The sequence below is a fragment of the Macaca fascicularis genome, chromosome 9, assembly GCF_037993035.2.
Source record: "Macaca fascicularis isolate 582-1 chromosome 9, T2T-MFA8v1.1".
NCBI lineage: Eukaryota > Metazoa > Chordata > Mammalia > Primates > Cercopithecidae > Macaca > Macaca fascicularis.
Genome location: NC_088383.1, coordinates 128,681,515 through 128,708,278, shown reverse-complemented (window position 1 = coordinate 128,708,278; position 26,764 = coordinate 128,681,515). Strand labels below are relative to the sequence as shown.

General features: G+C 48.9%; 1 protein-coding gene and 1 long non-coding RNA gene across 5 annotated transcripts in view; one reads left to right on the top strand and one right to left on the bottom strand.

The window, feature by feature from the left end:
* Positions 1–17,331, top strand: LOC123566867 (uncharacterized). The gene is made up of 3 exons (XR_006689555.3): positions 1–221; positions 6,556–6,751; positions 10,713–17,331. It is a non-coding gene; the product is annotated as an uncharacterized lncRNA (long non-coding RNA).
* BAG3 (BAG cochaperone 3) overlaps positions 16,591–26,764 on the bottom strand; it is a 26,980-nt gene continuing 16,806 nt past the window's right edge. For 3 of the 4 annotated variants that reach the window (XM_005566576.4, XM_065521487.2, XM_074002896.1), the window contains 3 exons: positions 24,450–24,776; positions 21,647–22,048; positions 16,591–17,945 (listed from right to left, as the gene is read on the bottom strand). In XM_005566576.4, the coding sequence (XP_005566633.3) occupies positions 17,127–17,945; positions 21,647–22,048; positions 24,450–24,776 (1,548 nt within the window). In that variant the 3' untranslated portion in view covers positions 16,591–17,126. The remainder of the gene's footprint in view (positions 17,946–21,646; positions 22,049–24,449; positions 24,777–26,764) is intronic. The other variant, XM_005566577.4, reaches the window with a different exon arrangement.

The following is a 26,764-nucleotide window of genomic DNA, read 5'->3' as shown; positions in this document are numbered from 1 at the left end:
CCCCCGCCTCTCAGGGAGGCTGTCCTGTCCACCGCCCTGTGGCCCTAAACAGCCACATCCTGTAATCTGAGGCCAGTGACCTATGACTTGTCTCCTCACTTGAAGAAATTACCAGGCTAATTAGGTTCCATTTCTTGAGCATCTGCTGACGGTAGGAGCTGGGCTAAAGATCCTGAAGTTGACTGAAGCTGGAGTGGTCATTATGGGATGGTGCCAGATGGGTAAGTAGAGAGTGGGGAAAATGGCAGAGATGGTCAGAGAGAAGCAGACACACACACACACACAGATGAGGAAGGAGAGGGCAGGGTAGAGAGGAGGAGGAGCCCATCCTGATGAGTTTGTAGCCTCTGTTCCAGGTTTCCATGAGGCCAGCTATCATTCAGCATCTTGGGTAAGAGGTCTGGGGTGAGGTTGAGAAGATACAGAAAGTCAGAACGGATTCGTGTAGAGCAGGTGACTGAGGTCATGTGGGAGAGGGAGACAGCCTGGAGAGGGGCTAGAAAGGACTCTGGAAAAGAAAGGGAAATCCAGACCCAGAGGATCTATTGCTAGATTTGCATGTGGTTGCCAGTGTGTTCCTACAGGAAGAAGCTCCCTAGAGCCAGCCAGATGGGTCTCTGTTCCAAAGGAACTTGAACAGAACAGGAAGTGAGGAGGTAGAGGGAACAGAACAGGAAGTGAGGAGGTAGAGGGAACAGAACAGGAAGTGAGGAGGTAGAGGGAACAGAACAGGAAGTGAGGAGGTAGAGGCAGTGAGTGTGGATAACTCCTTTAAGAAGTTTAATTTTGCAGGGAGGAGAGAGATGGGGCAACAACAGGATAGAGTGGTGAGAACAACTTAAAGATATATATATATATATGGTTTTTTTGGTTGGTTTGTTTGTTTTTTGAGATGGAGCCTCACTCTGTCATCCAGGCTGGGGTGCAGTGGCGCGATCTCAGCTCACTGCAACCTCCGCCTCCCAGGTTCAAGTGATTCTCCTGCCTCAGCCTCGTGAGTCGCTGGGACTACAGGCGCCCACTACCATGTCTTGCTAAGTTTTGTATTTTTAGTAGAGACGGGGTTTCGCCACATTGGTCAGGCTGGTCTTGAACTCCTGACCTCGTGATCCACCTGCCTTGGCCTCCCAAAGTGCTGGGATTCCAGGTGTGAGCCACCACACCCGGCCTGTTAAAGATATGTTTATGTTGCTGGGGATAAATCAAGCGGAGAAGTTGGACACAAAAGAGAGCTGGGACAACTGAAAAATCAAGGTCTCAGAAGAGTGGATGGTGGGATCATCTTCGAACAGAGACTGTGAGCCCCATGTCATTGGCACCAATGCATTGGGCCCTCGGCCTCCCCAGGACAGGGTGGGTCTCCTCTCAGAGGCCTCTTCTTTTCTTATGTCCCTGGAAAGAGAGGAGCAACAGCAACTGCCGCCCTGTCTTCATCAACCCTGCCTTTCTAATCAGGCTGCTAGCAGCTTGGGTTGGATGCCTGATATTTCACTTCAAATGCCTCCCAGACTTGCTAAGTCAAATCCAGGAGGCATTGACAGCTGTGTGTGATCACTTGTACTGGGACTCTTGAGCAGCACCCAGCTCTAACACAGAGCTTCAAAGGTGGAGCTGGTTATATTCTGGCTGTGTCTTCACTTTTAAGGCATACGACAGCCCCTCGTAACCTGACAGGCATGTTTCTCATTCCTTTTTTTATTTTTTATTTTTTGAGATGGAGTCTCACTCTGTTGCCCAGGCTGGGGTGCAGTGGTGTGATCTGGGCTCACTTCAAGCTCCACCTCCCGGGTTCACGCCATTCTCCTACTTTAGCCTCCCGTGTAGCTGGAACTACAGGAGTCAACCACCACACCTGGCTAATTTTTTGTATTTTTAGTAGATACAGGGTTTCACCGTGTTAGCCAGGACGGTCTCGATCTCCTGACCTCGTGATCCGCCTGCCTTGGCCTCCCAAAGTGCTGGGATTACAGGCATGAGCCACCATGCCCAGCCAAAGCCACTGCACCTGGCCATTTCTCATTACTTATTTGCAAACACTCTGCGCCCCAGCTCCTCCAGACAGCTCACTGTAGAACGGCTCCCCATTCCTTTTCAGTCTGCCCTACTAAAGATCCCTGAGCAATTTGCGGGGAAGGACTGAGTCTTGTTCATCGAGGTACATCGAACTCCTAGCACAGTGCCAGGTATAGAGTAGCATTCAGTAATACCTGGGGCATACAATTTTCCCTGAATGCACGTCATGCTTTCGCACCTGCAGGCTTTTGTTCATGATACTCCTGCTCCCCAGAAGATCCTCTTCCCATTTCAGACTCTTAACTAGATTCTCCTAATCTACTGTCTCTCTCTCTCCCCTCCAGCACCTGATTACTCTTCATCTTCTTAGCCCGTTGTGCTCTGTCCTGAGTTACCCCAGCATACTGTATTCAAACTGCTGGTTTATTCGATTCACTGCCCTTACCCCCTTACCCCTATTAGGCCTGAAGACAATGGATAGGCTTTACCCATCTTTATATTCCAGTCTGAAACTCACTGTGTTTCTTTTTCTCTTTCTTTTCTTTTTCTTTCTTTCTTTTTTTTTTTTTTTTTTTTTTTTTTTGAGGCAGGGTCTCACTCTATGACCCAGGCCGTGGAGTGCAGTGGCACAATCATGGCTCACTGCTGCAGCCTCAAACTCCTGGGCTCAAGTGATCCTCCTACCTCAGCCTCCCAAGTAGCTGGGACTACAGGCATGCACCATCATGCCCAGCTTTTTTATTTTGTATTTTCAGGGGAGACAAGGTCGCACCGTGTTTCCCAGGTTGGTCTCCTAGGCTCAAACGACCCTCCCACTTTGCCCTCCCAAAGTACTGGGATTACAGGCATAAACCACCGCGTCCGGCCTACTCTGTTTCTTAGCAGCAATTGGAATAATGTCTGCTATATAGTAGGTATCAATATACCTGTGTAATCCACGTAGGACAGGCTTCTCTTCTGTGTCCTGGAGTACTTCTTGCTAAAATACAACGGGGAGAGATGGGACAGGAATTAAATCAGTCTCACTCTCAATTTTGAAACTGCCTCAGACCATAGGACTCTCTAAGTTTAGTGACACCTGGTGGCACCTCCATGGCAGGGGTGGAGGGCTACAGCTCTACTGGAGACACTCACCCAGTTGATCAGAAAGTGCTTACCACCCTTTTGGCCACCTTACTAGTCCCCACTGACTGCTAAGGAGTCCACAACGAACTTGCTATGGGAAAGGGGTCCCCAAGAGAGTGTTCTTGGATCTCTCACAAGAAAGAATTCAGGGTGATTCTGCAGGGTAAGGTGAAAGCAAGTTTATTAAGAAAGTAAAGGAATATAAGAATGGCTACTGTGGTCAGGCGCAATGGCTCATGCCTGTAATCCTAGCACTTTGGGAGGCCAAGGCGGGGCTGATCATGAGGTCAGGAGTTTGAGACCAGCCTGACCAACATGGTGAAACCCCATCTCTACTAAAAATACAAAAATAAGCCGGGCGTGGTGGCGCACGCCTGTAATCCCAGCTACTCAGGAGGCTGAGGCAGAAGAATCACTTGAACCCAGGAGGCAGAGATTGCAGTGAGCCGAGATTGTGCCACTGCACTCCAGCCTGCGTGACAGAGCTGATTTGTCTCAAAACAAAACAAAACAAAACAAAGCCTGGGCGTGGTGGCTCACATCTGTAATCCCAGCACTTTGGGAAGCCGAGGCAGGTGGGTCACCTGAGGTCAGGAGTTCAAGACCAGCCTGACAAGTATGGTGAAACCCTGTCTCTACTAAAAATACAAGTTAGCCAGGCATGGTGGTGCGCGCCTGTAGTCCCAGCTACTCAGAAGGCTGAGGCAGGAGAATGGCATGAACCTGGGAGGCAGAGCTTGCAGTGAGCCGAGATCGCACCACTGTACTCCAGCCTGGGCAACAGAGTGAAATTCCATCTCAAAAAAAGAAAAAAAAGAAAGAAAAAACAATCAGCTACGGCAAAGACAGAGCAACCCCAAGGGCTGCTGGTTGTCCGTTTTTATGGTTATTTCTTGATGATATGCTGAACAAGCAGTGGATTATTCATGCCTCCCCTTTTGAGACCAAATAGGGCAATTTCCTGATGTTGCCCTGGCATTTGTAAACTGTCAAGGTGCTGGTGGGAGCGTAGCAGTGAGGTCACTCTCATTGCCATCTTGGTTTTGGTGGGTTTTGGCTGGCTTCTTTACTGCAGGCTGTTTTATCAGCAAGGTCTTTGTGACCTGTATCTTGTGTTGACCTCCCGTCTCATCCTGTGACTTAGAATGCCTAACCTTCCGGGAATGCAGCCGAGTACGTTTCAGCCTCATTCTACTCAGCTCCTATTCAAGGTGGAGTTGCTCTGGTTCACATGCCTGATAGACTGGAGGTACAGGTAGATCTCACAGAGCAGCCAGTATAGTCTGGATGAAGGAACAAAGGAAATGACGCAGTTCCCTTGTACCATTCATGCTGAAGAGGTCTTATAGAATTAGGCCTCCAGAAAGAGGGGGCCCACAAAGACCCTCCCCTTCTCTCCATTTCTCCATCTGCCCTCAATACCCCTCTTCCTGCCAACCCCTCTTTCATGCAACTAGACCCGATACCTTTCTCTTTTCCTCCAGATACTTCTCTTCGCAGTTTACCGTTACCCTAACCTTGTTTTTTTCCTGCTTAGTCCAGCATTTCCTCAGAAATGTATCTTAACATCTCCCACTATGCTTGTGGATTTGTCTATTTCTCTTTTGATTTCTGTCAACTTTGTTATGTATTTTAAAGCTTTGTTCTTTATTAGGTGCTGCACATCATGTGTGAAAAATTATAGATATCACTTGAGGCCCTATATGATAGTAAGATTTGTTTTTGCTTGTGGAAGGCAGTTGGGGTCTGGGCAGACACCCTTAATCCAGTGGTTTTCAACCACAGGTGATTTTCCCCACCATGGGACATTTGGCAATGTCTGGAGAAAGTTTGGTTGTCAGAATTCGGGGAAGGGGAGTTGCTACTGGCATCCAGTGGTTAAAGGCCGGGAATGGTAAACATTGCATAGGATGGTCCACTGATAATGTCAATATCAGTGTCAATAGCACTGAGGTTGAGAAAGCTTGCCCTAATCCAATTATCGGAGGTGTTTGAACCAGAGTAACTCCATCTTGAGTAGGGGCTGCGTAAAATAAGGCTGAGACCTGCTGGGCTGCATTCCTGGAAGGTTAGGCATTCTAAGTCACGGGATGAGATAGGAGGTCAGCAGAAGATACAGGTCATAAAGACCTTGCTAATAAACCAGGTTGCAATAAAGAAGCCAGCTAAAACCCACCAAGGCCAAGATAGCAACAAGAGTGACCTCTGGTTGTCCTCACTGCCACACTCCCACTTGCGCCATGACAGTTTACAAATGCCATGACAACATCAGGAAGTTACCCTATATGGTCTCAAAAGGGGAGGCATGAATAATCCACCCCTTGTTTAGCATATCATCAAGAAATAACCATAAAAATGGGCAACCGGCAGCCCTTGGGGCTGCTCTGCCTATGTGGTAGCCATTCTTTTATTCCTTTACTTTCCTAATAAACTTGCTTTCACTTTATTCTATGGACTCACCCTGAATTCTTTCTTGCTCCAGATCCAGGAACCTTCTCTTGTGGTCTGGATCAGGACCCCTTTCCTGTAACACAGTCAAACGTTAAGCCAATGGGAAGCTGGGTTTCAGTTTTTGTGAGAGTTTCTCTATTTTCATTCCTATTCCTTCTAAAGAGTGAGGCCCTTTGGAAGTTGAAAGCTGGCGACGACTACTCGAGCTCTTCCTTAGCATGAGACTGCTGGGCGCTTCTCTGCCTCATGAAATAGGCAAATGCCTCAAAATTCAAAGCTCTGCTAACCCTTCTTTCCAGGACCTTGACCCGCAAATCCTCACCCCCTTGGTGGCTCACCTTCAAATATATCTTGTTTGTTTTGCCAGCTTTTCTAGCTGCTCTGGATAGGAGAGCTGATCTGCCAACCTGCCTTTAGGGGAAACAGCAAGAGATTGCCTCTCAGTCTTTTCTTGAAGCTTTCAAATGCAGGCTTTAGGCCTATTGTGACGCTAATACACTCTCCTCTGCCCTTACTTTGCCCATTCTGCATAGAGTGGGCAGCTCTAGTCCCCCAAGCATGAAAGAAGTTGGGTACTCCTGTTTCTGATCATTACTGCCACCAGGAAGAGCTATGGGGTGAGAAGGGGGTGGATTTCTCCCTAGTTATGTAAGAAACAAGCAGGTCTCACCCTTCATTTTTCCTTTCTCATACAAGGTAAAATGCTGCAGTCTCATACGAGGAAGCATATTTTTCCCGTTAACAGTATTTTGATCCTGCTCCTTAGGAAAGAATAAGCCTGGCATTAAAGTGCGGGGAGCGTTCACCTTCCCCCCACCCCAAAGTCTGGCTTACAGTGCTGGAAAACCAAGCAAATGGTGACTGGGCCCGATCACAAATGGATGCGGTCAGCTCCCGTTATTAGGATAGAATTCTAATCAGATTGTGGATCCGATTACCTCTGACTCATAAATCTCCCTCCTTTAGAAAACAGGGATGTCTCATTTACTGGAGGAATGACAGTGTGAATGGAGGCATGGTTGCGTTCTCACCAGCCGAGATAAACGCCGACCAGACCAGCAGACATCCTGTGCTCGCTTCCTTTACTTGGTTTTCAGATGAGGCCTTGGTGTATCACTGGTTTTGTAAGGAATACGAAATAATGACAGAAGTGATTCTTCAGGTGAGTCATTTTATTATAAAATGGAGCCCACAGTCAGGAACTGCTCCCTGAGAGGGCAGGACAGGATTTCCCTGCGCGGGGAGTGAAAGCAGAAGGCGTAGTCACGATGCGCCCCCTACTGGTCAGCGAGGAGAAATCCCTCACCTCAGGTTTCAATTAGTGCGGATGAGTCCTGGTTTAAGAACCTCAGACCCGGCCGGGCGCGGGGGCTCACGCCTGTAATCCCAGCACTTTGGGAGGCCGAGGCGGGCGGATCACGACGTCGGGAGATCGAGACCAGCCTGGCTAACACGCTGATCTACTAAAAATGCAAAAAATTAGCCGGGCGTGGCGGCGGGCACCTGTGGTCCCAGCTACTTGGGAGCCTGAGGCAGGAGAATGCCGTGAACCCGGGAGGCGGAGCTTGCAGTGAGCCGACATCACATCACTGCACTCCAGCCTGGGCGATTAGAGCGAGACTCCGTCTCAAAAAGAAAAAAAGAACCTCAGACCTGAGGCGGGGCGCGGTGGCTCACACCTGTAGCCCCAGCACTTTGGGAGGCCGAGGTGGGTCGATCACTTGAGGCCAGGAGTTTGAGACCAGCCTGGCCAACATGGTGAAACCCCGTCTCTGGTAAAATAACAAAAATTTAGCTGGGCGTGGTGGTGCATGCCTGTAATTCCAGCTACTTGGGAGGCTGAGGCAGAGGAATCCCTTGAACCCGGGAGGCGGAGGTTACAGTGAGCCGAGATGGCACCATCGCACTCCAAAGAATCACAGAACTGGCCGGGCGCGGTGGCTCACGCCTGTAATCTCAGCACTTTGGGAGGCCGAGGTGGGCGGATCACGAGGTCAGGAGGTGTAGACCAGCCTGACCAACATGGCAAAACCCCCTCTCTACCAAAAAATAAATATAAGAAAATTAGCTGGGCGTGGTGGTGTCCAACTACTGGGAAGGCTGAGGCAGGAGAATTGCTTGAACTGGGGAGGCCAACGGAGGTTGCAGTGAGCCTAAATCATGCCACTGGACTCCACACTGGGTGACAGAGAGAAACCTTGTCTCAAAAAAAAAAAAGAAAAGAAAAAAAAAGAAAAGAAAATTTACCGAGAATCCCAGAACTGAAGTGGAATTCCATGAATCCAATAGAATTACATTAAATTCGAGCTGGAATCCAATTCCATGAATGAAATTTCATGAATCCGATGGGATTCATGGAATTGCTAACACATGGTGAGATACTAAGGAGGTTAAGATGAAGAGCCCCTGTCTCAGGACTCCAGGGCCTAATTTCACAGCCACTATCTGCTAAGGTCAGAGGTAGCCTTAACTTGTACTATACTCATAAATCAATCTCCCTGGAGATTTCAAACCTTCAAATTGCTTTCGTAAAGCCTTAACTCCTTCCAACCTGAGGAATTCGATTGAAAAAAAAAAGCCTTAGCTCTAAAGAAAGATTTTGAGTTTCTCATTCCAGTGGACCACAAAAAAAAAAAAGAAAAAAAAATCGCATTTGTGCAAAATCAACCATTTACATTTTATACTAATCAATAAGTAATTCTTGGGCCTTGTGCTTGTTTGTAAACACATGCCTTCTCTCTTTCATTCTAACCTGAAACTTCATCCTTATCTATTCTTGCAATGATTATTAAATGTAATTTTATTTTAAAACAATATATTTTCTTTTGTTAATTTCTTAGTTTTTTTTTCTTTTCTTTTCTATAGACAGAGCCTATGTCGCCCAGGCTGGAATGCAGTGGTGCGATCTCCGCTCATTGCAACCTCTCCTTCCTGGGTTCAAGCTAGTCTCCTGCCTCAGCCTCCCAAGTAGCCGGGATTACAGGCTTGCGCCACGAAGCCTGGCTAATATTTTTATTTATTTATTTATTTATTTATTTATTGTATTTTTAGTAGAGACGGGGTTTAGCCGTGTTGGCCAAGTTGGTCTCAAACTCCTGACCTCAAGTGATCCACCTGCCTCGGCCTCCCAAAGTGCTGGGATTACAGGCGCGAGTCACCGCACCTGACCTAATTTTTGAATTTCTATTGATATACTGTAGTTGTACTTATTGTGAGGATACATGTGATATTTTAATACATGTATACAATGCATAGGATCAAATCAGGGTAGCTGAGATATCCATCGCCTCTATGTATTTTCTTATATCTTGATCATTAGAGTGAAATATAAGGAACAAAACACTAAAATGGAGAAGTTACCATGTTTTCCATATTTTTAAATCCTAAGGGTTTGAAAGGTATATATTTGGGATAATGGACCTTTTTGTCTTTTTTTGTCTGGAGGAAATTTGTGACCCAATCATTAGTCAAAATTATCTCCAAAAAATGTTAATGAAACTGGGCACCTTTTGGGGGACTTTTTTTTTTCTTTTGAGGCGGAGTCTTGCTCTGTCGCCCAGGCTGGAGTGCAGTGGCGCGATCTCGGCTCACTGCAAGCTCTGCCTCCCGGGTTCCCGCCATTCTCCTGCCTCAGGCTCCCGAGTAGCTGGGACTACAGGACCCCGCCACCATGCCCGGCTAGTTTTTGTTATTGTTGTTGTTGTTTGTATTTTTAGTAGAGACGGGGTTTCACCGTGTTAGCCAGGATGGTCTCAATCTCCTGACCTCGCGATTCGCCCGCCTCGGCCTCCCAAAGTGCTGGAATTACAGGCGTGAGCCACCGCGCCCGGCCGAAACATTTAAAAAATACGTCAGCGACTTCGATGTCAGAGGGTGGACAGAGTTGGCTGAGAACAGTCACATTTAGGCAAGAGTCTTGTGTGCACTCTTTTGGTTATGAAAATGTAGGGCAAGTAAGCACTCGTTGCCCTGAGTGAAAAGTGACAAAAACATTTTTTTAAAGGGTTAATGAAGCCTGTCCCTCCCTTAATACCTCTTGTTAGGCAAATTTCATTGTTGGACTGGGGCTCACGCCTGTAATTCCAGCACTTTGGGAGGCCAAGGCAGGCAGATCATCTGAGGTCAGGAGTTCGAGACCAGCCTGGGCAACATGGCGAAATACAAAAGTACTAAAAATACAAAAATTAGCCGGGCGTGGTGGCGGGTGCCTGTAATCCCAGCTACTTGGGATGCTAAGATGGGAGAATCACTTGAACCAGGGAAGTGGAGGTTGCTGTGAGCTGAGATTGCACCACTGTACTCCAACCTGGGCAACAAGAGTAAAATTCCATCTCAAAATAAATAAATAAATAAATAAATAAATAATAAAAAATAAAAATTGAGAGACTTCACAGGAACAAATTTCTGGTCTTTCTGGAAAATTGGAAATCTCTTGTGACACTGGACCAACGCCCCACATGACTATTGCTGCCTGGGGCCGAGCCTCAGTCTCTGGGTCTGCCCCCATCCTACATCCCACTTGTGACAGCTTGGCTCTGTCAATCCTCCACCTGGCTGGCCTTGTGAACTTTGAGATCGCACCTTGTAGAAGGCTTGTGCTGGGATAGAGCTGGCTCAGTGCTGGGGGATCCCTGAAGGGACCCCAGAATTTGAATTCCAGGTTCCTGGAGGATATCAGCTGAAGGCTCAGCTTTCTGTGTGCCCTGTAGGCATAGATAAGTTTGGTGTTCAGGAGAAAGAGGGTACCAGAGCTCCAAGCTTGTTCCAGCGCTTTGGATCCATTTCCATCGGTTCTTACAGCTGCTCCTCAGACTCTAGCAGCCAAGATGGTGAAGCGAATTGAGAGCAAGTTTGCTTTTCAGGAAGCCTTGGAGGCTGCAAGTGATAAACTTGTGATAGTTGACTTCTCAGCCATGTGGTGTGGGCCTTGCAAAAAGATCAAGCTTTTCTTTCATTCCCTCTCTGAAAAGTATTCCAACATGGTATTCTTTGAAGTACATGTGGCTGTCAGGATGTTGCTTCAGAATGTGAAGTCAAATGCATGCCAATCTACCAGTTTTTGTTTGTTTGTTTGTTTGTTTGCTTGCTTGTTTTTGAGACAGAGTTTTCCTGTTGTCCCCCAGGCTGGAGTGCAATGCAAGATCACGGCTCACCGCAACCTCCACCTCCTGGGTTCAAGTGATTCTCCTGCCTCAGCCTGCCAAGTAGCTGGGATTACAGACATGCGCCACCAGGCCTGGCTAAGTTTTGTATTTTTAATAGAGAGGGGGTTTCTCCATGTTGGTCAGGCTGGTCTCGAACTCCTGACCTCAGGTGATCCACCCACCTCAGCCTCCCAAAGTGCTGGGATTACAGGTGTGAGCCACCGTGCCTGGTCCTTTCCAGTTTTTTAAGGGACAAAAGTTGGGTGAATTTTTTGCAGCTAATAAGGAAAAACTTGAAGCCACCATTAATGAATTAGTCTAATCATGTTTTCTGAAAACATAACCAGCCATTGGCTATTTAAAACTTGTAATTATTTTTATTTACATAAAGTATAAAGTATAGAGACTATAAACCCAACTGCCATCTGGATGACAATAAAATATTAATTCTACCCTTTTTTTTTTTTTTTTTTGAGACAGAGTCTCACTCTGTCACCCAGGCTGGAGTGCAGTGGCCGGATCTCAGCTCACTGCAAGCTCCACCTCCCAGGTTCATGCCATTCTCCTGCCTCAGCCTCCCGAGTAGCTGGGACTACAGACGCCCGCCACCGCGCCCGGCTAGTTTTTTGTATTTTTAGTAGAGATGGGGTTTCACCTTGTTAGCCAGGATGGTCTCGATCTCCTGACCTCGTGATCCGCCTGTCTCGGCCTCCCAAAGTGCTGGGATTACAGGCTTGAGCCACCGCGCCCGGCCATTTCTACCCTTAAAAAAAAAAAAAAGAGGGTACCAGAAACAGACCCAGAGATGACTGGGGTCTGGGAGGAGGAAGCTGGAGAACCAGTGAGTGTGAACAGTATGCGTCAGTCAGGGTTCCCCATAGAAACAAAATATACAGTGCTTGTGTGGTGGGGATGTGTATGTGTGTGTGGGTTTCATTTTTATTATAAATAGAGACTGGTTTTTGCCATGTTTCCCAAGCTGGTCTTGAACTCCTGGGCTCAAGCAATCCACTCTCCTCGGTCTCCCAAAGTGCTGGGATTATAGGCATGAGCCACTGCACCCAGCCATGTGTGTTGGTTTTTTTTTTGTTAGTTTTTTTTAAGAATTGGCTCACATGATTGTGGGGACAGACAAGTTGGAAAGCTGTAGGGTAGGGCAGGGCAGGGCATCAGGCTAGAAACTCAGCTGGGGCAGATGCTGTAGTCTTGAGGCAGAATTTCTTCTCCTCTGGGAGCAGTCAGCTGATGGTATATGTTAACGGAGTCTGCAGAATATGTGCTCAGCAGCATCTAGTGTTGGAGTTAAGTAGCTGGGTGCTATGGTCCAGCCAAGGTGCCGCCTGAAACACCCTCACATGGTGGGAAGAGCGCGGATGAGGAAGGAACCCTGGAGACCTTGATGTTGAAGAGAGGGCAAGGGAAGAGGGTGAGTCAGAGCCTGCTGGGGAGGAGAGCTGGAGACATTGCATAACACCGGTGACAGTGTGTCCACAGGAGTGGTTTCGGTAGGGGTGAGTGCAGGAATGGATGGCTGTGGGTGGATCAGGATGTGGGAGGTGAGGGGGCTTAGCTGACTCTTCCACGACATGTGATCAGAAAGTGGGGATGGTGAGCCGGGGGCAGTGGGCCGGGCATGGTGGCTTACAACTGTAATCCCAGCACTATGGGAGGCCAAAGTGGGTGGATCACCTGAGGTCAGGAGTTCAAGACCAGCCTGGCCAACATGGTGAAACCCCATCTCTACTAAAAATACAAAATTTAGCTGGGTGTAGTGGCGCATGTCTATAATCCCAGCTACTTGGGAGGCTGAGGTGGGAGAATCGCTTGAACTTGGGAGGCGGAGGTTGCAGTGAGCTGAAATCGCACTACTTCACTCCAGCCTGGGCCCTGTATCACCAAAAAAAAAGTCAGGGCGGGGGTACAGTGAGGAGGAAGTGTTTCTTTTTGGTTTGTGCTTTCTGTAGGCTAAGGAGAAGAAAAGAGCCAGTGGAGAGAGAGAGATGAAGTGGAAGACAGTGAGTGAGGGGCTGGCAGGATGATTTTCCCTCTCCAAACCAGAGGAGACCTTCTTGCTCAGCCTCCACGCAGCCGGCCAGATCCTAGGGCAAAGCTCTGGCTAGAGAAGGCAAGGACAGGCAAGAGAATGCTTTAGAAAAAGACCCTTTCCATCTGGAATGCTTTTTCCAACCCCCTTCGCACCTTCAGGCTGGCTTCTAGTTGCACCAGGAACTCTGGGCCCACTTGTGAGGTACGGGGGTGACCTGTCCATCAGGAGGACCTGTGGCTGCCTCCTCATCCCTTCCACCAAGCACAGGATGGCGCCATTGCTGGCTTCTGCTGCCCTCTCTTGTGGTCCTGTACCTCCTCACCTGCTCAGATGCTCCCCGGGGACTGATGTAGCTCTTCCTGGTCTCCACTGGTTCTTACTGGGTAGTGCTGGACAATACCTTAGAGTACCAGGAAGGCAGGGACCTGGCCAAGTGCACATACACGAGCGGAGGAATTTTTACAAAGCGACAAAGTATAACGTGGGAATTACAGATCTTCCTTACATTTCTTTTGTTGTTTTTATTTTGAATTATGTATCGAGGGAAGCGCTACAATTTTTTCCATAGGTGGGTGTCTAGGGCTTCTCCAGCCCCGCTCTCAGCCCTCTGCACTCACACTTTGAGAGCCACAGGATGTGGAAGGGCACCAGAATCACAAAGGGTGGGTGTGCCTGCTGGAGCTTTTTTTGTGCTGCCTGAAAGTTCAAAACACGCTGAAACAGGGAAAGAAAGGTATTTGCCCAAGTGACTAAGACATGTTCCAGCATTTTCCCACAGGCTTCTGCATATCTCAAAATAACTGCAACCCTGGATCCTGTCTGTTGGCATTCGATTACATTTGTATAATGTTACAGACAGTGGGCCGGCCAGCCAGCCACACTCACACAGGGGCTTGCAGGACCGCACAGCCCATAATGGAACTCCATGCTATGCATCCTGGCTAGGCTGCCAAGGAAGAAATACCAAGGCAGAGACCACAACAGTAGCAAGTGCAGACCTGCCAGAAACATCCAGATCACCAAGAGGCAACTTGGGCAAGGCCCTCCTTTCACAGATGAGAGCAAAGGGCACAGAGAGAGGAAATAACTTACATAAATTAACTTAAATAAATTACATATCTGGGAATTATGAAAGGAAGTTGGTGAAAGAGTTGGTCCTAAACTCACATCTCCTAAAGATGGTATTTATTTGTGCAGGAACATCAATTTAGCCTTAGAATCATAACATCTTAAGTGGAAGGGAGTTTTAAGCACCCCCTGGCCATCCAGGGTGCCTCTGTGCCTGGGTCTGGACAACAATGTGGGAAGAAGGAAGTGTTGGAATGGACCTGCCACCCCTGTGGGGATTCACAGTCTTGCTGAGGAAATGACTCAGGGTGTTGAGAAAACAACTGGGTTTTGGCAAATGCACAGAAGGGTGCTGGGAGCTTTGGGAAGGGAGAGTCTGACAAGGAATGCGTGGTCCAGGCCGGGAAACTTTCAACCCAAGGTGGGCCTCAGAGTGGGAAGATCTGGAGGCCAGGCATGGTGGCGCACATCTGTAATCCCAGCACTTTGGGAGGCCGAGGCGGGCAGATCACTTGAGGTCAGGAGACTAGCCTAGACTGGCCAACGTGGCAAAACCCCATCTCTACTAAAAATACAAAAATTAGCCAGGTATGGTGGTGCATGCCTATAATCCTGGCTGCTCAGGAGGCTGAGGCAGGAGAACTGCTTGAACCCGGGAGGCAGAGGTTTCAGTGAGCTGAGATTGCACCACTGCACTCCAGCCTGGGTGACAGAATGAGACTCTGTCTCAAAAAAAAAAAAAAAAAAAGGAGTGGGAAGATTTGGAAAAGCAGATGTGGGGGGCCCGTGCAGGCATCACAGGAAATAGCCCTGATGCTCGGTAGATGCTCAGTGGCTGTAGCCCCCCAATGCTTACAGGGGCCAAGACAGTTGAGTCACCAAGAGGGTGCAGCTAGCTCTATGCCCTGCTCCCCACACAAGGCCCAGGGGCCACCAACACAGGCCGGATAACTCCCGTCCTGATGCCCATGGCATGTTTCAATTTGGATGATTGAAAATATTCCAGCCACATTAAAGAGCTACTTATTTGATGATGTTTAGTGATAAAAATACTATCAACCTAATTCAGTAACCATTCAAGCAGACTTAACGTCATATGAGGTCCACTGAGTCCCAAAAAGAAGTGGTCACATCAACTTTTTTGAGACCAAGCCTCACTCTGTTGCTCAGGCTGGAGTGTAGTAGCGTGATCTTGGCTCGCTGCAACCTCTGCCTCCCAGGTTCAAGCAATTCCCGTGCCTCAGCCCCCCGAGTAGCTGGGATTATAGGCGTGTGCCACCGCACCTGGCTAATTTTTGTATTTTTAGTAGAGGCGGGGTTTCACCACGTTTGCCAGGCTGGTCTCAAACTCCTGACCTCAAGTAATCCACCCGCCTCGGCCTCCCAAAGTGCTGGGATTACGGGCATGAGCCACCGCACCCAGCCTGGTTCATTTTTAAAATAGTCCAGTAGGCTTTTGTTTTTTTCCTATTTACATGTTCCGAGTTTCTAGAATCAGTGGCATGTCGGCTTGTACTCCCCAAATGAGTTCACCCAGGAATGATGTTGGCAGATTCCCATGGGAATGACTTCAGCCTTCCTCAGCAGGCTAACAGTGGCAAGCACACCAGTGTGTATTTTTGTGCAGCATCGTCAGGCGCCAGTATTAAACTCCATACAGTCATGAGAAGTTCAGCTCGGGGGCTCTTAAGTCAGCACCTCACTGAGAGTTCCAAGGTCTCAGGCCTTTCTCTTTTCACTTTATTTGGCAAGCGGTTAAATAAATAAATAAAATAAAAAAGTAAAAAAATCCAGCAGATCTCCACGCTGTGGGGCTGTGGTCCCTCCCAAGCTTTAAAAAAAAAAAGAAAAAACCACTGGCACAGCAAGAAGAATCTCCTCCTACCCAGGCCTGAGTATATCTGGTCCCTAACTCCAGAGGCTTCTAGGAACCCAATCCAGGAAGATAAATCTGGTCTCAGTTTGGTTTGGTGACTCACACAGTGTTAATAAAGATGACCCCAAGATTCTCAGAGCACATTTCCAACCCCCAGTGACCTGGACTCCAAGGAACACTTTGGCCAGCCTTGGGCAATAGTGGGAGCTGGCTTCCCTGTGCGCTTCCATTTTTAATTTTTGGAGACAGGGTCTCACTCTGTTGCCCAGGCTGGAGTGCAGTGGTGGGATCACAGCTCACGGCAGCCTTGATCTCTTAGACTTAAGCTATCTTCACATCTCAGCCTCCCTGGTAGCTTGAGACTCAAGACGCATGCCACCACACCTAGCTAATTTGTTTTCTGTAGAGACAGGGTCTTGCTATGTTGCCCAGGCTGGTCTCAAACTCCTGGCCTCAAGGAATCCTCCTGCCATCGCCTCCCAAATTGCTGGGATAACAGGTGTGAGCCATTGCGCCAGGCCCTCTGGGCATTTTTGGATAGTCTCAGCCTCTTGGTGAGGCCTGAGGCCAGGTGGGCAGACATGCTACTTAAGTGGTACCTTGGCTGTTGGCTGCGTCGGTCTGAAGGGATGCAATAGGCATATTCCCATTACCTGAGTTCACAGCCCTGAGTCTTCCCAGGTTCCTGTTGCAATCTGAGACTGAGAGGTGACCAAGACAATTTTCTCATGAGCCAGGCTATTGGAGACATCACAAAACCCAAAGCAGGCTTGTTAAATGCACCTGTCATTTATTCTGACTGAAACCAGGGACAGACAATCTCCATGTTGCTACTGCTTTCAAAGGTTTAGAAACCACAAAACCCATTTTCAGTTATATTACTTTATTTTCTTTTTTTAAATGCAGCATTAAAATCATCCAACATACAGATATTCCTATGGCCTCTGGCACATTTTACTCTCTTTAAAGTTAGGTATTTTAAATATGAGATGAAGAAAATCATCTCATTAAAATGGCAACATTTCTGATAAATGTGTTTCATATTTATGTGATGGGTAATTGACTCCCCATCTACCCCTTCAGTCCAGAGCTACAGAAGATAGCGCACAACCACAGCTAACAGGTGGAGGGTGCCCAAGTAGACAGGGCTCCAGAATAACAAGCAACGGGGTTAAACTTCTGAAACAACAAGCAACTTCTTTATTTGTACAGAGTAAGAATATAGAAGAAAAGCTTCATTTTCCTTTTTAGCCCTTTTATTAGTGTTTTGCCTCCACCCAAGTTACTGCATACCAAGCAGCTAATAATAAAAACCAACTGACTTAAAGTCTCTGAAATGCATGCAACTTAAAATTCCCTAAAGCACACATCGGTTCTGAGTCTGATTTTTACGGGGCAGAAGCTACGGTGCTGTTGGGTTACCAGGGGTGTCTGTCGTGCTGCTGGGGTTTGAAGTTGCTGCTGCTGTGGCTTCTGGCTGCTGGGTTTCTGTGTGGGGATCTTCCCCATTTCCAGCATTTTTCTTGCCCTTGTCTGCTGCCACGGCACCCATCTCCATGATTGCCTGCAGTGGCTGATCGGCCTCAAGGTTGCTGGGCTGGAGTTCATAGACCTGGACTTGACCTGGGACATCAATGGCTTTCTGTTCAAGTTTTTCCAAGATGGTCTGAACCTTCCGGACACCGTCTCTCCTGGCCTGACGCACATCGGCTCGTCCCTCGGGGTCCACTGAATCCAGGGCCAGCAGCTCTTTGGTCAAATACTCTTCGATCATCAGGTACTTTTTGTCAGTCTTCTTGCCTTCAAAGTTGTCTACAGCCTGCTCCAGCCCCTGCACCTTCTCCAGGATGGCTTCCACTTTCAGCACTCCTGGATGTTTTGGGGGAGCCTCGGCTTCTCCTGGTTTTGGAGGTGTAGCTTCTACAGGGGCAGTGCTGGGGGCTGCCCTCTCTTCTGCAGCCACATTCTTGGGGGAAGAGGGGACAGCAGAAGGGCCAGGACTGGGAGAAGGACAAGGAACTGAAGCAGGGGGAACTTTTACCTCTACCTTCTCAGAGGGAGGTGGGGGCTTCTGGGAAACAGGTTTAGAATCCGCCTCTTTGCGGATCACTTGAATTGGGACGTGTCCAGGAGGGAGTTCTGGTCCAACTGGGCCTGGCTTACTTTCTGGTTTGTTTTCAGGCTGGGGAACAGGTGCAGATTCTCGATGGGTCATGGGCTGCTGAAAAAGAAAAAAGGACACAAAAATTTATTTTTAATAACTGACTGAAAGTCACAGAAATTGTAGCTAGTACAGATTAGAAAGAAGACTGAAAAATGGCTTTTAAAAAAAGTTTAATAGTATAAAAGATTTTCAAAGTCAATCAATGGCTGTTACAAAATAAAAACATGGTATTAATCATGTATGTAACTAAACCATTAGTCAGGCTTCCATTGATCACCCCGGGCTATTTGTCTGTTACCTCTCACTGAATTTCTCTGTAGATGGTATTCTTACGACAATGAAAAGAAACCTAACCCTACACAAAATCTTTAAAAATTAGCCAGGTGTGGGAGCTTGCACCTGTAGTCCCAGCTACTCAGAAGGCTGAGGTGGAAGAACTGCTTGAGCCCAGGAATCCAAGGCTGTAGTGAGCCATGATTATGTCATTGCACTCCAGCCTGAGTGACAGAGCGAGATCCTGTCTCAAAAGAGGGAGGGAGGGAGGGAGGGAGGAAGGGAGGAAGGAAGGAGGGAAGGAGGGAGGGAGGGAAAGAGGGAGGGAAGGAGGGAGGAAAGAAGGAAAGAAGGGAGGGAGGGAGGGAGGGAAGGGAAGGACATAGCAAAAACTCATGCTGACTGCTGAACTAGGCTGACTCAGAGCAGACTCCTGAGTGACTCCAGCTCTCAGGTGATGCAGCCTTGGAGTCGCTGCCTCTGGTCCTCCTTCCTTACGCTGTGCAGACAGCCTGCTCACGGTGTGATCTTCTCGTCTCCTGTTTTAGGAAAGATATGATCTTCTTTTTTTAAAACCATGACAGCCTAGTAGTTTCTGCCCAGACCAATGTATTTTTTTAGAATTAGCCAAGATGCTCTAAATAATTAACTCTAGAACAATTTTGCTTCCGGATAGCTGTGCTGTAGCCTAACATTCAGCAATGACACAGCACCTCTGTGCTAGCCTCTGGCTGCACAGATTTTCCTGTGACTGTAAACTACAGTCATACAGACATACAGAGTTTTTGGGGGGACGGGGTCTCACTCTGTTGCCCAGGCTGGAGTGCAGTGGGGTTATCACAGCTCACTGCAGCCTCAACCTTTTGACCTCAGGTGATCCTCTCACCTTAGCTTCATGATTAGTTGGAACTACAGGCACATACCATCATGCCTGGCTAACTTTTGTATATTTTTTGTAGAGACAGGGTTTCGCCATGCTGCCTAGGCTGGTCTTGAATTTCTGAGCTCAAGCAATCTGCCCACCTTAGCCTCCTAAAGTGCTAGGATTATAGGTGTGAGCCACCATGCCTAGTAAACCATGTATTTTTAAATGAGCTATGCTCAAAACAAAAATACATTGACTCTTTTTGGTTTTTTTTTTGAGGTAGAGCCTCGCTCTGTCACCCAGGCTGGAGTGTGCAGTGGTGTGATCTCAGTTCACTGCAACCTCTGCATCCTGGGTTCAAGCAATCCTCCCAACCCAGCCTCCCAAGTAGCTGGGATTACAGGCGCCCGCCACCATGCCCGGCTTTTTTTTTTGTATTTTTAGTAGAGATGGGGTTTCATCATGTTGGCCAGGCTGGTCTTGAACTCCTGACCTTAAGTGATGCACCCACCTCGGCCTCCCAAAGTGCTAGGATTACAGGTGTGAGCCACTGCGCTTGGCCTTATCTTGGCTCTTATTCATGTAAGTGAATATCTAAAACCTTTTTTAAAATCTCACCCTAATTTCATCAACTGGGAAATAACTAGACTATATTATTTCTAAACTATTCCCAGTTTACAACACTCAATTCCACTATAATGTTCAGTGAGGTGAAATCCTGGAAAGCCTCCCGAAAGGGAACTTTACATCAGCTCTAAAAGGGAGGTTACCACAAACATGGTTAATGGGGGTAAAAACAGGATGAGATAGTGTTTCACTGATTATGAGAAATACATGGGAATGATTTGGATAAAATATCCCTCTCTCTACAAATGGGCCCCTCCTAGGATTGCTGAATCCGAGTATGGATCTGGTGTGAGACGTAGCTGTCTACACCCCAGCAACCTCCTTTTCCATCAAATCTCTTTCGCCAATCCAGACATCCTCAGCTTTGGCCCTTACCACTCACAACCCAACCACGCACCCCTCCCAGGTTCTGACAACAAGACGGCTGTATAAGAAGTGACTTTAGAAACACTTTAGAGAGGGTGTTCCACGGCCTGTGCTCTTCAAAAACATCAAGGCCGTGAAAGTCAAGAAAGGCCGAGGAACTGTCCCAGACTGAGGGAAGACTAAAGAGAAGTTGCGTCTAAATGCAGTGCTCATGATCCTTGTTTCAATCCTGGAAGACATCCTGGAAGTGGTGACAAACTGCTATAAAAAAGATTAGAAAATGGGCTGTGCACTGGATAATAATGTTGTAAGAATGTTAAATTTCCTGAATCTTGTAAGTCTGCCACGGTTATGAATGAGAATGTCTTCCTCTTAGGAAAATATTTGCTATTCAGGGGAAAAGGGACATTACATCTACAAATAATTTTCAAACAGTTAAAACACATCACTAATACGAGAGAGAGAAGAAATGACAAGACGAATGCAGACATGTTGACAAACAGTGAACTGGATGAAGTGTATGTGGGACTCTCTATGATTCACACAACTCTTCTATCAGGTTGAAATTATTTCCAAATAAAAAAAATTTTTAAGAGGAGGGTGCTCTATTCCAGCGCCCTGGCCAGTGTGACCATTTGTAAATAAAAGAATAACCCATGTTTGTTCACAAGGAGTTTTCCTCTTTAAAAACTGTAGCACTCAGCTGCTGGAGTTGCAGCCACAGGGGGCCCAGGGCTGCTGACTGTTCTGCTGCTAGGCTGCAAGCTGCTCACACTAAATGACATCCTCTTCCAGGAACCTGCACCTCGTGTCTCCACTGGAAGATAACCAGACCCCTGCCTACAACCTTCCCCAGGCCACCACGGCTTCCAATCCGCCATAGCTGGCGGATGCCTCAGCCAGACCACATGGTACCTGATTACACAGGGAGGAGGGGCGTTAAGACATGGGCCCTGTGGTCAGGCTCAGCCCTAAGCTAAAGAGATAAAATGAACACTTCTGAAATACCCAGAATAATCACATGTTGAACTCATACAAGTTGGGAGTCTCTCATTAAGGGACTCATATGAGGAGTCATGAGATGAGAAGGATGAGTAGGCTTCATGGAGGAGACAAAACTGGCTCATCCCTTGGAGGACGGAGAGAACCTGTACTGTGCAGGCATTTCAGGGAGCGGGTTCAGCATGGGCAAAGGCACAGGGGTGGGAATGAGCAGAATGGGCCTGCAGAGTGGAGTGGGTAACTGAGCGGAAGGTGACGCGCTGCCTACGCCCAAGATGAGGCTGTGGCTGCAGTGTGGATGGGGGTGTGAAGAGCCCTGAAAGGGTGTGGTGGGCACTAAGGAACCTGGTCCCAGCTATGTAAGTTCTTCCAAGCTGTTTCTTCTGCCCTAAGTCAGCCGCAATGCACAATGATCAGCCCAGCATAAGCTGCAGAGTGCGGAGGGCCTGAGCAATTGTCCTGAATTTCTGTTAATACCTAGCAGTTTCTCAAATCTCACTTCCCTCCAGGTACACACATGTTAAATAGGCAGGGATAAAGGGGGAACCCAGGGCACCCCACAGAGCTCCTGTAGCCCTGGAGACATACCACCATAACCAGTCTGCTGACGACTAACTTCCCGTACCTGAGGCCTGTCGACCACTGTGTGCACACGGATGGGCGAGGGGGAGTGGAGTGGCGTGCTGCTCCTGGCTGGTGAGCCCTCCCGGCTCGATGCACTCTGGACAGGTGACCTGAATGGGGAAGCTGCCCGCAGGGGCCGGGGCTCCCAGTCATCCCCTTGGATCTTGTGGTATACAGGCTGGTGGGTCTGGTACTCCCCCTGCTGCGCTGGGTAGTGCGTCTTCTGGGCTTGGTGGAAGGAGGGCTGGGCTGCTGGCCGGGTAACGTTCTGCTCGTGTATCACCGGAATGGAGATGTACCCCCGTGGGAGCTGGTGACTGCCCAGGCTGCTCCTGCCGGAGGAAGGCAGGCTAGCCGAAGAGGATGAGGATGAGCAGTCGGAGGCAGCTGGAGACTGGGACCGCTGCAAGAGACACAGGGTAGAGGGCATGACCCCACGAATGAACCCCCTGCCGTGGCATCCTGACCATGCCTTCTGCTGTGCACCTCCTCAGGGCAATCCATATCGTAAGACCTCCTATCTGTAATTTTCAATTTTCAAAGTGTGGGGTTAAGACTGGGAGCTTTGGGGCTGGGCGCGATAGCTCGCGCCTGTAATCCCAGCACTTTGGGAGGCCTAGGTGAGCAGACAACCGAGATCAGGAGTTCAAGACCAGCCTGGTCAACATGGTGAAACCCCATCTCTACTAAAAATACAAAAATTAGCCGGGCGTGGTGGTGGGCACCTGTAGTCCCAGCTACTCAGGAGGCTGAGGCAGGAGAATTGCTTGAACCCAGGAGGCAGAGGTTGCAGTGAGCTGAGATTGCACCACTGCACTCCAGTCTGGGCGACAGAGACACTCCATTTCAAAAAAAAAAAACCACATACACAAAACAAAGACTGAAGGCTTTGGAGTCAAGGGGCCTAGGTTCAAATTCCTAGTAATTCAATCATTTTCTAAGCTTCATTCAAAATATAGGAAGAGTGGGCTGGGCGCAGTGGCTCACGCCTGTAATCCCAGCACTTTGGGAGGCCGAGGTGGGTGGATCACAAGGTCAGGAGATAAAGACCATCCTGCCTAACACAGTGAAATCTCATCTCTACTAAAAATACAAAAAATTAGCCGGGGGTGGTAGTGCACGTCTGTCGTCCCAGCTACTTGGGAGGCTGAGGCAGGAGAATGGCTGAACCTGGGAGATGGAATTTGCAGTGAGTCGAGATCGTGCCACTGCACTCCAGCCTGGGCAACAGAGCGAGACTCCGTCTCAAAACAAAAACAAACAAACAAAAAAACAAAATATAGGAAGAGCACCCCCTCCCTCACCGGGCTGCTCTGAAGATGACGTCAGTCACCTGGGCATGTGCCTCAGCCCCAGGCCAGCACACAGGAAGCGCTCATACAGGGGATGTGTTGTCCTCATTACCCTTTCTTTGCCAATCTACAGAGAACTCGGCTGAGCAACTGGGAGCTAGCTGCAAGCATCCCGTGTGGCCCAAGGCAGCTCAAGTCCCTTTCCCTGCTGGGCCACCTTCTATTCACCTTGAAATTGAGAGCATTTCCCCTTCTAAGTGCCTTGTTAGCTTAAATTTGTGAAGATGTCTCAGATTTACATGTCACTTTGATTTCTTGCAGCAAAACCATTATAAATATAGGTATTACTTCTTTTTTTGTTGTTGTTGTTTTTGTTTTTCTGAGACAGTCTCACTCTATCACCTAGGCTGGAGTGCAGTGGTGCGATCTCAGCTCACTGCAACCTCTGCCTCCTGGGTTCAAACAATTCTCTGCCTCAACCTCCTGAGTAGCTGGGATTACAGGAATGTGCTACCCCACCTGGCTAATTTTTGCATATTTTGTAGAGACGAGGTTTCACCATGTTGGCCAGGCTAGTCTCAAATTCCTGGTCTCAAGTAATCCACCTGCCTCAGCCAGGTACTAGCTCTTTAAGAAAAGAAAAAAGCCTCTGCTATTCCACATTAACTGTAACTTTTCACTCTCAAGCAGGTGTGAAGCTGAACAGATTCAGAGGGAGCTGAGAGGCAAGTGTGACTCTGGGTGCAGATAGGACATGGGAGTTTGTGCCCAGGAACAACGCCGACACACACACGGGGATGATCTACAGACAGGAAAATGAGAGGGCTTACTGCTCAGGAATCCTACTAGGAATGCCTCAAATCTCAGCTAAGAACCAGGTTAAATATTTTTTAGCTATTAATGCACAGAATCCATTGACATATCCCTGAGATGTTTGGCTTCAGGATTAAAATGCCGTCTTAAAGCAGTTGCCTTGCTGACTCCTTATTTCTTTTTAAACTGTGGTGCACAGTGAGGACAGGCATGGGGTCTCATTTTCCTATCAATATAGCTCCACCAGTGGTTAAGACTGATCCATAAGCATTGAACTGAACAAAACAGTACACAGCTATCTCTGTGTTTCTGAATAGAAAGCCCAGTGTGAATGAGGAGCACGGAAATTAGGAGCCAGAAGGCAGGTCAGGCTTCCGGTCCCAGCTCTGCTCCCTCCACCTGCGTGCATGTGGAGCAGGCAGGCTGTAGTGTGCCCTTCCGAGCTGTTCCTTAACTACAAAAAGAAGCCATGTGATTCCTGCCCTGCCCCACTGAAGAACAGCCCTATGAGATGCTGGGGGATGACATGGGGCTATCACCCTGTCTTTGCTGGGTGACCTCTGATGCTGCAGGCCAGGCCTAGATGCCCTGCATGTGAACAGGTGCCTGGCCCAGGGCAGTGTCCTCGGGGACTGGGCCCGGCCTGGGAAGCACAGCGGCTCACTCCCCAGCAGGCCCGTGAGCCTGGCCTCTCCTTACCTCAGGTCCGTGAGAGGCTGGGGGCTGGGCTGCCGCCACTGCTGCCACCTGTCCACACTGTTTATCTGGCTGAGTGGTTTCTGGCATACCCCGCAGAGGTGACTGGGACCTCTGAGGAGCCGCTGGTGCCGCCTCAGTTCGGAATCGCTGCATCCCAGGCTGGGGATAGGCATGGAAAGGGTGCGCCTGCCGGTTCTCAGCGCCTTCATGGAGCACGGGAATGGGAATGTAGCCTGGTCGGAGCTGGGGATACACAGGGTGGCCTTCCCTAGCAGGTGGCAGTCTAGAGCTCTCCCGGGAAGGGCCATTGGCAGAGGATGGAGTCTCCTGAAATAAAAAGTGGAGAAACACAGGCTCGTTAGAAACCGGGAAGTGAACCCTCCTGGCGGAGAAAACTGTGGCACTTGGCACTGTGATCTTCCTGAGTGACTTGGGCCTCACAGCGTCAGCCAGCTCCCAGCCCCTGCACCCTCCAAACCTCTACCCCTATAGAGCCTGCTGTCTGGCCAACAGTTTACGAACTAGGGACATCAGGAGAAAGCCAAAAGTATCTGTTAAGCACAGGAAAGGTTCCAATTCCCCAAACTGGTAAGACAGGTTTCTTTTCTGGGTGAACGAGGGCAGCAGTGGGTGTAGGAGAGCCGCCCACGCCCGCATTTTCAGAGACCTGGATCAGAAGGTAAGCTCCAGGAGCAGGGGTCAGCTCCAACCTCTACATTACAGCAAGCATCTCTGTTTCTAAAAAGGCCCTCGCGTTTCCCAGCAACACAGAGCTTGTGCTGGGCCCAAACACAGGACACAGTTTGGGAATCTTTACAGAGAAGTGGGCTGGGGAGTAAGGGCTGCCTCCTCAGGAGTACTGTTAGAACAATCTGCAGGGGCCGGGCGCGGTGGCTCAAGCCTGTAATCCCAGCACTTTGGGAGGCCGAGACGGGCGGATCACGAGGTCAGGAGATCGAGACCATCCTGGCTAACACAATGAAACCCCGTCTCGGCCGGGCGCGGTGGCTCAAGCCTGTAATCCCAGCACTTTGGGAGGCCGAGACGGGCGGATCACGAGGTCAGGAGATCGAGACCATCCTGGCTAACACAATGAAACCCCATCTCGGCCGGGCGCGGTGGCTCAAGCCTGTAATCCCAGCACTTTGGGAGGCCGAGACGGGCGGATCACGAGGTCAGGAGATCGAGACCATCCTGGCTAACACAGTGAAACCCCGTCTCTACTAAAAATACAAAAACTTAGCCGGGCGAGGTGGCAGGCGCCTGTAGTCCCAGCTACTCAGGAGGCTGAGGCAGGAGAATGGCGTGAAGCCGGGAGGCGGAGCTTGCAGTGAGCTGAGATCCGGCCACTGCACTCCAGCCTGGGTGACAGAGCGAGACTCCGTCTCAAAAAAAAAAAAATAAAAAAAAAAAAAAGAAACCCCGTCTCTACTAAAAATACAAAAAAATTAGCCGGGCGAGGTGGCGGGCGCCTGTAGTCCCAGCTACTCGGGAGGCTGAGGCAGGAGAATGGCGTAAACCCGGGAGGCGGAGCTTGCAGTGAGCCGAGATAGCGCCACTGCACTCCAGCCTGGGCAACAGAGCGAGACTCCGTCTCAAAAAAAAAAAAAAAAGAACAATCTGCAGGACGGGGAAGGACAGGGATGCAGAGGCAGCGCAGGGGGAGAGGAGCACCCAGGGTTAACTGTGCCGCCTAATGATGCCAACTGACAAAGATTCTCTGCTTGGCCAAACCTTAGGCTTCTGAAGCTTCTCCTAGGCCCATCTGTGCACTTCCTTGTAAAGTCAAGTTTTAGCAAAAGACACTGTTAAGACAGTTTAGCCAGAAGGCCCCTCCCCAGCCTCACTATCTGATCAGCTTCCTCAGCCTCCATCATCCCCAGGTGCTGTCTAATCACCCTGGCCTGTCTTCAGCAAGAATCCTGTTTGGTCAGCGTAGCCAGAAACGCCCTTAGCCCTGATGCTTCCTCTTCTAATGTTCCATCCACTGACCCCCACACTGCTCCCTATCAGTTCCCACGCGCCTGTGCTGTACGTGAAGTTGCACCCAGTCTCTCCCCGCAATTGCAAGACCCCACTGCCATGGTCCCTGTGCCTATCTTGATGGCCCTGAATAAATCTTCATGACTGTGCTTTAACAAGTATCACTGAAGAACTTTTTCTTCAACACAACAGAGCCTGCTTGGGCAAGGAGCAGTTGGAGTCCTTCTCTTATGCCCTCTCTTGAAGTTCTCCCTTCAGTGGCCTGGCTATTTTCAGACCCTTGAGAAGGCCAAGTTCCAGATGTACCGCAGGAAAGATCTTATTTCAGACAA